General features: G+C 41.5%; 1 protein-coding gene across 4 annotated transcripts in view; it reads right to left on the reverse strand.

Annotated features, from left to right (window-relative positions):
- Positions 1 to 591: 591 nt before the first annotated feature.
- Positions 592 to 13194, reverse strand: part of ptk2bb (protein tyrosine kinase 2 beta, b) — a 35801-nt gene continuing 23198 nt past the window's right edge. For 2 of the 4 annotated variants that reach the window (XM_033648822.2, XM_033648823.2), the window contains exons 19-30: positions 11522 to 11622; positions 11275 to 11364; positions 9764 to 9968; positions 9347 to 9455; positions 8281 to 8340; positions 8078 to 8200; positions 6579 to 7004; positions 4175 to 4199; positions 3997 to 4031; positions 3607 to 3741; positions 3378 to 3458; positions 965 to 1478 (exon numbers count right to left, since the gene is read on the reverse strand). In XM_033648822.2, coding sequence (XP_033504713.1) covers positions 1263 to 1478; positions 3378 to 3458; positions 3607 to 3741; positions 3997 to 4031; positions 4175 to 4199; positions 6579 to 7004; positions 8078 to 8200; positions 8281 to 8340; positions 9347 to 9455; positions 9764 to 9968; positions 11275 to 11364; positions 11522 to 11622 — 1606 coding nt within the window. In that variant the 3' untranslated portion in view covers positions 965 to 1262. Of the gene's footprint in view, positions 727 to 964; positions 1479 to 3377; positions 3459 to 3606; positions 3742 to 3996; positions 4032 to 4174; positions 4200 to 6578; positions 7005 to 8077; positions 8201 to 8280; positions 8341 to 9346; positions 9456 to 9763; positions 9969 to 11274; positions 11365 to 11521; positions 11623 to 13194 lie in introns of those variants that run through there. The other 2 variants (XM_033648824.2, XM_033648825.2) reach the window with 2 other exon arrangements.

The following is a 13194-nucleotide window of genomic DNA, read 5'->3' on the forward strand; positions in this document are numbered from 1 at the left end:
TGGCAAATACAAGCATTTTAGGAGGCATAAATTGACGGTGCAAACATGCCCCAAAAGGTTACTTACAGCCTGTTTGGCAGCTGCCAGCTGCAGCGCTCTCTGTCAATATGGGACCAGATTAGAAAATAGTTGTCTCCATTACTCACTTAGACACAAAAACATAGGAAAATAGGGTCTAGGTTGACAAATACTGAAGTAAGTCAATAACTCTCCAATCACAAATGAGAACAGTTTCCACTGAATGAAAAGTGTCTGTCACTGTAAATGTGTTGCCAATAGATCATCATCGATTTCAGTATACATACATCTTTAATGAGCACACAACCACTTAATTCCAAGTTGTCTGTATCCACTGAGTTGTAGCATCTTATTTAAACTTAACAAGACACATTTACAGGTATGATGAAGAACGGTCACAGCCTTAATTTAAGCAGTTTGACACAACAAAAATGCTCACCTGTGTGCAAATGTTATTTCTGACTGACAGATGTGAATCATTTGCTTAATGTGTAAAGGTTCATAGACATGTTCCATTTCAGATATTCACGTTTCCAGACTCAAATTTCCAGATGTCTGTAGACTTTTTCAGACCCTATTTGACATCTGAGCACAAATAGCTAGGATGAGTTGAAAAAAAGGTGAATAATTTAATTTTCACAGCGTCTGTACAGCCTCATTTATTCACTGTGCCCATGGAAATGACGTGACCGCAGTTATACAGGTTTCCTTATGAAAAAAAAAGAAAGACAAAGAAAGTCGGTTTACTTTTCTGATCACTGCATAACTCATAAATGTTCAGAAAAGCTCAACGTTTGGCATTTTGTGATGCTATGTTTTTGCAATTCAAAGACTGACGCAGTTTCTTTCAAACAAATTTGTTTGCAGATGCTGGGATTTGATTCGGTTATAAGGCACTTCAGGCAGAAATGATTTGCAGGCTGTGACGTACAGGCAGCTCTGCATAGGGGAGTGTGTTCAGTTGCACGCCACACTTCTTGACTTGCTTTTGATAACATCAAGCTCACTCTGGCCTGCGCTCTCTCATACAGTGGTGAACATTTTGGCTGTGCTGGCTGATCCAAATGCCATAAAAGACACTACGATCAATTTATTTATAGAATTTCTGAGTTTTATATTTTAGAAAACAGAACAGGGCATTCGTCTGGAAACACATACATTTTTACATGTACTCCAGTAGTCCAGGAAACTACTGAATAATCTGCATAAAAAACCTGACACTGCACATGAGAACTTACAGTCTACTAGGGCTCCGCCGGCTTGGCTAAGTTGGCCCTGACTCTGGCTTGATCAACAGCGTCCAACATGTTCTTACTGTCCACAGCCAGAGTGTGTGCGGCAGCCAGCATCTGTTTCTTACACTCCTCCTTCAGAGAGGTGATGGCGTTCTGCTGTGCCAGCCGCATTTTGCTGATGAGCTCCGCCATGTCGTTGTTCAGCAGCTTCTGGGTGCCCTCGATCTGTGGGGACGGGAAACAAACATAATGAGTGGGTTTAGGTGGCTGCTTTCATGGAAGACATGTTGGAAAAGCATGAATGAATGAATAATGGCTGAATTTCATTTGGCTGCTTCAGTTTCAGGATCCTGGTATTGAACATGCTGACCATAGACAGTTTAAAAGAAGTGGACATAGCTACTGTGACATCATCCACTGGTGAGAGCAGCTGAGAGCTGTTAGGTTCATCCAAATGTTGTCAAAAGTAACACTACATAGAAAGTAAAAGTAGAAAATCATACACTTCTTAGGGCAGCTCGCATTTAAACGTGAACCATTCATTCCAATGAAAGTTCCTCAATGGCTCATGAGGCATATAATTATTTGGATGATCAGCACTACGTCCGAGCTCATCTAGACTTTCAATATATTATGGGACTTGAAGGTGTTTATCCACTGATTTACAGGTGTCTCTTTTGCCACATAAGTCGATGGGAAAAAGTCATTTTGGGCCACAGGGAATTACAGGACGGACCCATAAATTGTAATTCCACTGTTTGGCCACAATGAAAAACCCTGGCGCACTTTCTTGGGGGCCTGAATGGTGACTCATTTTCTTCCAATACTTCCCTGGATTTGTCTGTGCTATTAGACTTTTTACATCCACTGGAGTCCCCACCTGCTGGCCGATAAAAAGAATTCAGGTTTAAGGCACTTCCACACTGGCTCTTCTTTTCAGACCCAGGGTTTAATTTATAAAACAATATGTAGAATCCATACTAAAAATGTACTTCCACCTCATCATCTGCATCTCCAATTTCCTGTCTCCAAAATACTGGTAGGCATGGGTCAAAGTTTCTCCCATCAAGTCTGTTTTTATAGATCACAACTTAAGCACAGGAAGTGTGCAGAAGTTCTCCCCCAGAGATAACCCCTTAATACTGACTCGGTCATACTGTCATGACTTACTGGGACATCTGAATGTAGAGGACCATCATTCGTGTTATTAGTAACACCTGAGCTTTTCCTACTAAGTCAAAATGTCTGCTGTTAGAAATGCCTGTAAACACATGTATAATGTTGTGTAATCAAAATAAACAGCAGAGGTGTAACGATTCACCCAATCCACAGTTTGCTTCAGAATTCGAGGGGACATGTTTTGGAAAATGAGTGAAGGAACTGAAAACCTACTTCTTATTACTATAGCCCAAACCCCAGCAGCAGTTTTGGGCCCGAGCCCCAAATTTCTACTGTACTTTCTACCTGGGGGGTCTGCGATCTCAAGGTTACTGGCAGTCATTCTGAAAGCTCTGCCTCGTGAGTTTGTGAAAGCTGAACAGGCTTAACCTGGGCAGCAAGCTGGGTAGGCGTGGGGAAAAATGCAACATGGAAGACATAACCATGACACAGTGATCGTGGACATTGGTATTGCGTGTTCTGTTTTGGTTTGGTTTGAGAACCGTTACACCCCTAATAAATAGACATGGACACTGTCTTAGTGAAGCTTATAAATGTTTTGGTTGAAACTGCTACAGGGATGTGTTGATTTAACCAGTCTGCATTATATTGTTATTTATACAGAGCACATACACCACATATATGGTCCTCAACACACATTCTGTTGGCCGCATGTGTGTATATCAGCTGGTGTTGCATCAAATTTAAAATATCTTTGTTCTCTATTTGATAAATTGATAAATGCAGCTTTGTAGAAACTGCTCTAATATGCAAGCTATGGATTTTGGATTTCTCAGAATAGTATACATGACACGGTCACTTCCTCTTTGCTTCTTTGTGTCTGAGGAGGAGTTCTGTCACTTTTTGTTTCAGGGACAAACAAGCTGCGGGGAAGAAAAATCAATACAGAGAAAGAGTAACGTGATGAGAAAAGACAGCAAACAAGCTGCAGACAATATACTGCACCTCAGTCCTGACAGACTCGTGTAAGGTGGGCAGTATGTCATCCACACTGCGAATCAGGTCTCGTAAAGCCATCCCAACAGACTGTGGGCAGAGATTAATGCAGAGGATTAATCAGCCGTATGACTCAGGAGGGTTGATTTCTATTACAATTCACACGCCTTCAATTTGCAGTTAAAGCAGCAACATGCTGTAAAACTGAAGTGAAAAACTGACATTTGTCTTGCTGTACCTTCACAAGGGTGATATAATTTTCCGGTGGCAACTCTGTGATGTCATTCTTGAGTTGGACAACGACTTTGACCAGGTCCATGACGTACTGGTACACTTTGTCATCAGAGCGGTCCAGCTCAGCTGTGGGTGCAGGCTGAGTGAGAGGGAACAATGTGTTTTAATAATTAATATACTCATCCTCATTACTTCACACAGAGGATAACTGGGCTCTATTTTACATGCAAGGTGGCATTAATTCCCTTTCAATTGAAGGGTAGTTTTACTTTCTTGAGATGACTGAGTTCATTATAAATTCTCTTTATCTAAAAATCAAAGCTAATAAAATTAAATGGTCTTCTTGGTGCGATAAGAAGATATTACAATCCAGGAAATGAACCGATAAAATTACCTGTGCTGTGAGCCGTGGGGGCTTCTCTGGGGGTGCTGCAGGTCAGAAAAATGAACAACGTGAGAGACAGAGAAAGAAAGAGAGAGACAAGAAAGACAGGAGGGTTTAAACAGAGACTATAGTACTGAGACTGACTCGGAATAAAACATGAATTTGTGAATATCTTTTGAGCACTTACCGTTCTCTGTGTCAGCTTCAGGGGCCTAAAGAGAAAGAAAAAGATGAATTGATGAGAACTAGAAAACAAAACAATGCTGCTGTCTAAACTGTCAAGATGCTGCAGACCAGTGGTTCCCAGCTGGTCCAGCCACTGGGTCCAGATTTCTCCTACGTCATTAGTGCAAGGTCCACACAGTTTAATATATTCAGTGTCAAACTTGTGTTTGGCCATGCCGTTAAGCTAGTTTTCTGGCTCTTTGGTAAAACTAATTGAATATAAAACTTATGTTCTATGCCTAAAAAAAAAATTAATACAAAGCTTGAAGGAAAAGTTCTTTCATTGGATCATATATTGGATCTCTGTGGAGAAGAAAGACAAAAATTCACCTTCTTATCTTTTTTGCATTTTGAAATTTAAAGGGTTACTTTTGTATTTTTCAACCTGGACCTGATTTTGTCATATTTTTGTTTCTACCTAATTAATAGGAACAACAGTTTTTGAAATTGGTCCTGTATTAAGTGAGAGGGGATGCAGCTGGCAGTGCTGAAACTGGCTGCAATGTTACCACTCAGGGCATTTGTGCACCATTGGTAAACATCCGTTAAAAGTCCTTGCTTTTTGCCACTAACAGGTTCAGATTATTATCACAAATTTCTGACACCATTACAAACGGTGCCAATCCCCTTTGATCTGACATCAGATGTGACGGGACAGTCGATATAGAGATACATTTATGTGCTGATTGCAGATAGTTGCATTGAATAGTGGTTTTGTGGCTATTTATTGCATCGTTAATGTGCCTGATATTCTGGAAACCTGCCTGTGAGGTTTTGGTGACGTGCGTGCACTGTCCGCCGGTCAGCCAAACTTCGGCTTACACCGGCTGCGCTCCCCCTGCGCTGACAGTAGACCTGGTTTCAGATGGCGAGCTTTAAGCGCACCTTCGGCGAAGCCTTTTGGCACGAAACTGTCACTGCGCCAAGCTGGATCTGTTGACACCTCCCCCTGCTGCGCCACCACACCCATCTCAGCGCACCTCGGTCTGCCAAACTACCAAACTGAGCGCGCCTCGGGTTGCGCTGCTCGAAACTAGTTCTGCACGGGGTTTGCCACCCTGCGCTGCGCCGGGAAACTAGAGCCTTTTGACTTATTTCCACTCAGCCGACAGTGGGACTTATATTCATTGTGCCGACAGTGGCTTGGAAAACCGCCCATAACCGTGTCACACGGGGAAGAGGGAAGAGGGAAGGCGGCTGGAGTTCCTCCAACATTTGCGGTTAGATTATCATATATTTTTATTGACAGAAATATAGGCTGCTTCGGCTGATTTTTTTTTATGCGCACATGTGCCCCTAAATATTTTTTACAGTTCGCACACACGTATTTTTTGTCGAGTGAAACGCTCGCACTGTCGAGCGCTGGATCTGACAGCCTGAGCACATCGGCACAAAATGCTACGGCGTTCGAGATATGATTTATATCATGAGAAGTCAATACTTTCGGCAGCCTAAAGCTTTTATTTAGAAACTATGGCGGGTCAAATTAAACTATGGCGGGCCGCCATAGTTTCGTTAATTAATGGGAAACAGTGCATTATGAGAAGGATCCAAACAAAGATAGACCTTTTTGTTTACCATAAAACAGCCCCGAAATTGCTATCACCAAACCCACCGGACTCCTTTTAAATAAAAGGTAATTATAGCGTGTACAGAGTCAGCATACTTTCACATCTAACTGGGTGAATTAAGGGTTTACTTCAACCAAACCACAGTAAGTTATTGTTGGAACAATGAAAAGACAAACTAAGACATTTTTTTGTGAGTCTTCTTTTTCCTCAGTTGACTTTGAATAAAGTGTGTCTTACATGATATAAGCACTGTTTATTTGAACAGAGTTTGGTGGGTTTGTCGATAGCATTTTCAAGGCTGTTTCTGCTTTAACAAAAAGGATCTTACTCTTAAACAAAAAGGTCTATCTCTGTAGGGATCCTTTTCATAATGTTGTCAGACACTTATAATAACAATCCGATCCTGTCAGTGACAAAAACAAGCACTTTCAGTGGCTGTAAATTAACGATGTGCACATGCCCAGAGTGTTGACACTGTAGCCTTAGTTGTGGATGCTGGACGCAGCGCTCTCTCTTAATACTGGACCAGTTTCCAAAACTGTCTTTCCCATTAGTCACTTAGATGCAAAAACATGAATGATGCAGGGTACATAAACTATCAAATGTTATGTGGCATGCTGATTGCATTATGCCACATGTCCAATGGGAATAAGAAGAACATGTTACCAAAGAAATCAAACTGAGCTCAGAAATGTGAGATACATCACTAAGATCTATTTGGCTACAATTTGTTTTAAAGTAGATTTTTTCTCTAATCTGACTTTGATGTCACAGTCTGTAGAGGCAGACACCTACCGCTGGGCTGGTAGGGTCCTCTGGTCCCATGGGGTCCTGCAAAAGAACAGGCAGGTTCATTTTATACAATATGGACATGGACCCTCTCTTTGGAACTGTTATCAGGGGAACATTTAATTTAAGACTTGCGGGGCGTCGAGAGTGAACAAGTGGGTTGATATTGTTAAACGATGCCTCGTTCAGCGTAGCCTTCAGGGCCACATTGAACTGAGTAGGGTGACACAGAGACACAGAGAGGGGGTTGACAAAACTTAATGAAGCTCTGTTTCCCACCAAGCGTTGCTCCTCCTTCTCCAGCCACTTTTCATCCTCCATCATCTGCTCTTTCTGCCGGCGGAGAGTGGCCTGCATCTGCCGTCTCTCCGTCTGCCACAGGCGCGTAGCGTCCTCCCTGCTGTTTGGGTCCACGCGGAAGATCTCGCCCTCCTAGGATCAGGAGAATGATGGATTAACATCACATAATGCCTTTTTTGTCTCTAAAGAAATAATTTACCTGCCAAAGGACCATTTGTATATCAATTACTAACCCTGTGTTGTGCTGAATTTGTGAAGAAAGCGTTTTTTTCACGAACGAAGAATCCAAAAAACAGAGTGAATACGTCTTGATGAACCAAAGTCAAAGGGGTCCATGTTAAAGAACAGCAAAACTATAACAAAACATCCATTCACAAAATCTTAGACAACTTGTGCAGTATAATCCAAGTCTAATTTCTCCAGCCGTATGCTAAGTACTTCCCGGACAGCTCTTTCTGACAGGGAATTAAACAGAAAGTGAAACTCCATCTACGCTCTCTCCAAAGCCAGACCCCACTGACAAAAACAGTAATTTTACCTCACTGAACACAGGAGCTGCTGGTCTACCGCTGCCTTGATCAGTGAGTTTGTTTCTGTTTTTGTGTGACTTTGGTGAGTCTAAACTAACCCTTTAAAACACCAAAGTCACACAATAACACAAAGTAACTATCTGATCAAGGCAGAGGCAGACCAGCAGCTCCTGTGTTCAGCGAGGTAAAATTACTGTTTTTGTCAATGGAGTCTGGCTGGGAAGAGAGTATAGCAAAGTTTTGCTTTTAATTCAGTTCCCCATTGGAAAGGGCTGTCTGTCTGGGAAGTACTGAGCATACGACTGGATAAATGAGACTTGGATTATACTGCATGAGTGCACGAGTTGTGCGGACTTTGTAATTGGATGTTTTAATATAGTTTTGCGGTGGTTAAACACGGTCGCCTTTGATTTCAATTAATCAAGAATTTTTTGGATTCTTCTTTCTCCATGGAGGCACATGAGAAAAATAAAGTTTAACTTACAAATTCAACGTAACACAGGGTGAGTAATTGATACATAAATGGTCATTTGAGGGGTGAACTGTTTCTTTGACGCATTCACGTTAAGCTCCAACTTCATTAACATTGTAACACGTGACTTAAAAGGCGAGAAAAATGACCCACATACACACAGAAATGTTAGACTTCAAGACAAATTGCTGAGCCCTTCTTACCACCATGCTTCGACGCCGGGGGGACCAGGATGGCAACGTGAGATTGTTGGTGGAGTCGACCGGGGACTGGTAGTCACATGGGCTGGCCAGGTCAGGTGAGCTGGCACACAAAGCTTCGTTCAGCTGCAGACACACACATCATTTACATAAATATATCTTTTAAGTTAAGCCATCTTGGACGAAACAGGTTAGAGCTACTGTACCTGAATGTGTAGACCAATACTGAGCGTGTTCCCGAACCGCCCTGGTTTTGTTCTTGAAGGCTACAGTAAATATTCAGAGGATCCATTAGAACATTGAATTTGAATAATGTGCTGTTCTGTAAAGCCCCATTTCCACCGAGCGGTACGGTACGGTACAGTTTGGTACGCTTTTTTTCACGTGTCCAAAAGTTGTGGATGGTACCAATGGAACCGTTCTATACTGTCCCCATTTTTGGTCCCCCCTCTGTTGGGGTACCTAGCACACAGATCTGGTACTAAAAGGTGGAGCTGTGAACACTGCAGTCTGATTGGTCAATAGAGGATGGTCACTCTGCTCAGGGCTGAGTTGTGGCTGGTTTTGAGGCTCATGTAACCACTGTTCATACCGTGGAGAGTTTAATTAGTAAACTGTCACTGTAAAATGAAAGGATGTTTTGCTGCCTCTCACAGCAGCTGGAGTCTGAGGAAAAAATAACTTAATTCACTGGGCCGACTGCCGGCGACTTTTAAGGTGGAACGATTACTTGTAATGTTACTCAATGCATGAGCTAACGACGTGAATCCATCAACACACCTTAAATTTCACTGTGACAACTTTGACCATTACTTTAGTTTTTATATGACACACACTTTTAGTAATGAGTGGATCTTCAAGGGTTTATATGTATTAATTTTGGCCGGGTTTTGTGAACGGCATATATTCTAATCTCACTGAGGAAAAAAAAAGCGTCAGGACTAAATACAAACCCGCTATTTTTAAATATCCCATGGAGAGAGACTCTCACTGCAGCCTGTTATATTTTGTTCTGAAAATGTCGGCGTGCAGCCTCGTTCTGTGGACGATAAACGAGGTGCAATAAAGGAGGAAAGTGAGTGCTGGACGGAGCAGTGAGTGACAACAGCACCACCCACATATAACAGTACTGTTTGTGGTGGAAATGCTAGAGTCTAGGTACCATGTCTGAAGGGTTACTGTTTTTTACTTTCCAAAGGTACCATACTGAAAGTGTTTGGTGAAAATGGGGCTAAACATATGTCAGTGGCTGAGTATGACAGTGACCCATACCTTGGGTGGAGGTTCGTTGAAGTTAAACTTGGTGTCGAAAAATTTTGTGGAGCGTGTTCTGTCCCTTTCTCTCTCCACTTCCTGCTCCTTCTCCATGTGGTGGACATCACTGACAGATTTCAGACAAGTTATATCATGCTTTAGTAAGAGAGGTACAAAAACACATTCTATTAACTGTTATTGCAAGTAACTACTTAGTGCTCTGAATCTTCTCAAATTAAGTGCGATGCTGATCTCCCATTTTAATTCTTACAATTTAAAAACTAACCAGTCATCGATGGCTCTAACTTCATCATTACAAAAATACCATCACCGCAGATCCAGTGTGCATCTGGGCCTTATTTAAAAGGTCTTTTCATTCTGTGCCTCTATCATTTTGTAAGAGTATATCTCCTTTTACTTCGAATAAAGACATACCTGATCTTGACCACCAGCTCAGTGAAGTTGGGTCTCTCTCTGGGATCATAGGACCAGCAGCGGGTCATGAGTGAGTAGAGGGCAGGAGGGCAGTTGTCTGGTTTGGGCAGCCTGATTCCCTGCTCCAGCTGGTTGATCACGTCTCTGTTCTCAAGCCAGAAAAACGGCTGCTGTCCGCGACTCATTATCTCCCACACACACACAGCTATCGAGTGATGCAAACAAAGAAACAAAATAAACAGTCATGAGTTTAGGGCCTTTACGCTTCTCATTGTATATGTGCAAAGTACAACAATACAGGCTTGTGTCACTCATGACGACACCATGCTACTGATCAAGGCTGTTTCTGTTCTCCTTTTGGAGCGTGCTCCTGGACATGTCTGTTTTTCATTTCTCCTTTAAAAGGAGAAATAAACTTAATTTACTACCTCATGATTTTATGCCACCACAAACCAGCCACGGTGCAGTTACAGTCTACATCCACGTCTGTCCAGACTAATGTATAGCCATGACAAAAGACAATGCTTCAAAGAAGCTTCATATATATTCACATATAGTTCATATTATATTCATACACACGTTGTTGCTGTAGGAGCTACACCTGTTACTTGCAGCTACATGAGATGTTTCACCCAGCCTGACCTGGCCGATGCGTTTTACACGGCTGATACCACAGCGTTCTTGGTTGTGCTGAGTTCAGACAATAAACTGCAGGTGCCAGTTGTGCCAGAAATGTCCATTTCTTTATCTTTCATTCAAACCGAACACACACAGCTCACAGCACGTTGAACACTGTCCCCCGCCACAGCAGTCAAAAACCTTCTGCTCCTCTGGGGCTGATGCACCCGACAGCAACCCTACCATACCCTAAGACTCAAAATATGAATACAGCGCCACCCAGTGTGCACCAATGGTAAATATGATTCAGGTCTGCTGAGTGACATATTTGGCCCTTACAATTGCCATGTGGACTTTACTCGAGCTCAGGTATTTTTTTATGAGCAACACATTCAAAAAGCCAGCGTCTTTATGATAGGTCACTTTTTCTAGTAAATGCTTAGTATGAATTATTCGATTGTAGTAAGTCAGATGTATGAAATGCACCACAGAAGGCTACAGTGTGGCTCTGAAGTGGACCACAAGAGGGTGCTGATTTGGTTGAGGTGTACAGACCGGTGATAACAGATGTAGACTTGATTGTTGCATCAAGTAATTAGGAGAGCTTGTACATGCTCTAAACAAATGTCCATAAAGTGGTTTCTAATCTCTCATAGCCTAAAATAAAGATCAGTCTGTGTGTGTACAGTGCTCCATGTTGTTCTGATATCAGTTCAAATATATTTTTACCATCTCATAAAACCACACAGTGCTGTTTAGGTTGAAGATTAACCAGCCACATGCTTTTTCTCATGTGTGAGTGACTGTGCCTTCCTGTCCCGTGCCCCGAGCATGTTTATTGTCTCTGCACTGAGCTGTTGTACCGTTTGTAGGTCAGTGTATCATAAACTCACCAAACATCCAGACATCACTGGCCGAGGTGAAACGTCTGAAGTTGATGGACTCTGGGGCCATCCACTTGATTGGCAAACGGGTAACAGATGCTGCAAAGGAACAGGAGACATTTTATTTTGTAGTTAACACTTTTCATTTTTGAACAGGAACATAAAGAGGTGCATTTTTATTATTTATGTTCCCTCTTGACTTGTCTGTCAAGGACATATATATGCTTTAAAATTTAGATGATTATGCCTCTCTTACCTTTGTAGTATTCTTCATCCTCGATGTATCTCGACAGACCGAAGTCTCCAAGCTTCACACAGTCTGGACTGGCGACCAACACGTTCCGCACAGCAATGTCTCTGTGACAAAACACAATATAGACAACAAGAAAAGTTAAAGGGCAGCTTTGGTATTTTTTTAACCTGGACCCTATTTTCCCATGTTTTTGTGCCTAGGTGACCAGTGGAGACAACAATTGTTAAAACTGGTCCAGTATTGGGCGAGGCCGCTGCTGCATTCTGGTACAGCATCGCAATATTTTTGTGTGGCAATATTGTATTGTCGCACAGTGCCAAGTCTTGATTTTTTTAATTATACAAATTATTAATATTACCAAAACAAATCAGCTTTTGGTAGTCTACTAGAATAATAATGATATAATCATTGCTTTTTCAGTCCACTACATACATTTCGCTGCAATAAAAACAGCTGGAGTGAGATAAACAGACTGAAAACTTTATCTTGTTAGATAAAACAGATGTTGACAAAGTTTTTCTTTTAAGAAATATTTATGGTTGAAAAAAAGGTAATGAATCGCAATATATTTTATCGCAACACTCAGCACATCGCAACATACTTAAAATTGCAATAAAGTCATATCATTACTTAAGTCACCGTTGGGGAATATTCCTCAAGAACTGCTCAGACAAAAGATGGAATACCACAAGGATCAGTTTTGGGACCTGTTCTGTTCACCCTGTACGTGCTGGGACAGATAATGCATCGTCACAACATCTCTTTCCATAGCTACGCAGATGATACACAGCTGTACCTGTCCATTAGAGCCTCTGACACCAAAAAAATAGTTTCTCTTCATTGGTGCCTATGTGACATAAAAATGTGGATGTCACAAAACTAGTTTTTCCCATGAGTCACTTTGACATGAAAATATGGCAACATAGGATCCAGGTTGAAAAATACCAAACTCACCCTAATGTTGGTACTGGTGGAGATAATAAAAATGCAGATAAGACAAGCACAGTGTCTTAAATGGCCCTTAAATTTGCCTCTCTATCACTGCAGTGCTTCCACTACTGCAGCAGAAAATAATACAAAAGGAATCTTTGCATTTTCCACACAGGCAGAAAGTCATTTCCTTTGTCTGTGTTTTTTTTCTTCACAGGAGATTGAATCCAGAGCGGCTGCTTCGCTGCCTGAAACCTGTTGATAGGATTCTACAGAAACAACTGACTGAACATGTTTTTTCTGTCATCTCACATCAGCTTTATATAATGTTGTGTTTTAGTATAAATATTCAAAGTTTAAATGAAAAAAAGTTTTCTATTGTCATATAACTCCACTTTATATTCAGATGCTTTTTTTCTTTGTATCCATCAATAAGACTGTCAAATTGCTTTTTTCCTCACCATATCTGTGAATCAGCACTGTGCAGTAAATCACACTCAGATTTGTCAAATTATTTCAAGGACATACTGTAACTTGTTGCCCAGAACATTACAGGTTGTGCCTCTTTTCTTATGACAGTAACAAAAGATCTTATTTATTATACGCTCCTATCTGTGGAAATTAGGAGTTTTAGCACAGACATACTGTTCAAACATTGCTACTTCAACTTCGTTAGCTGGTCATGGTGACTTAGTAGTGCTGTCAAATTGACTTGGTCATCACTCAGGACAAAAAGGTTTGTTACA

Source organism: Epinephelus lanceolatus, chromosome 13 (assembly GCF_041903045.1).
Source record: "Epinephelus lanceolatus isolate andai-2023 chromosome 13, ASM4190304v1, whole genome shotgun sequence".
NCBI lineage: Eukaryota > Metazoa > Chordata > Actinopteri > Perciformes > Serranidae > Epinephelus > Epinephelus lanceolatus.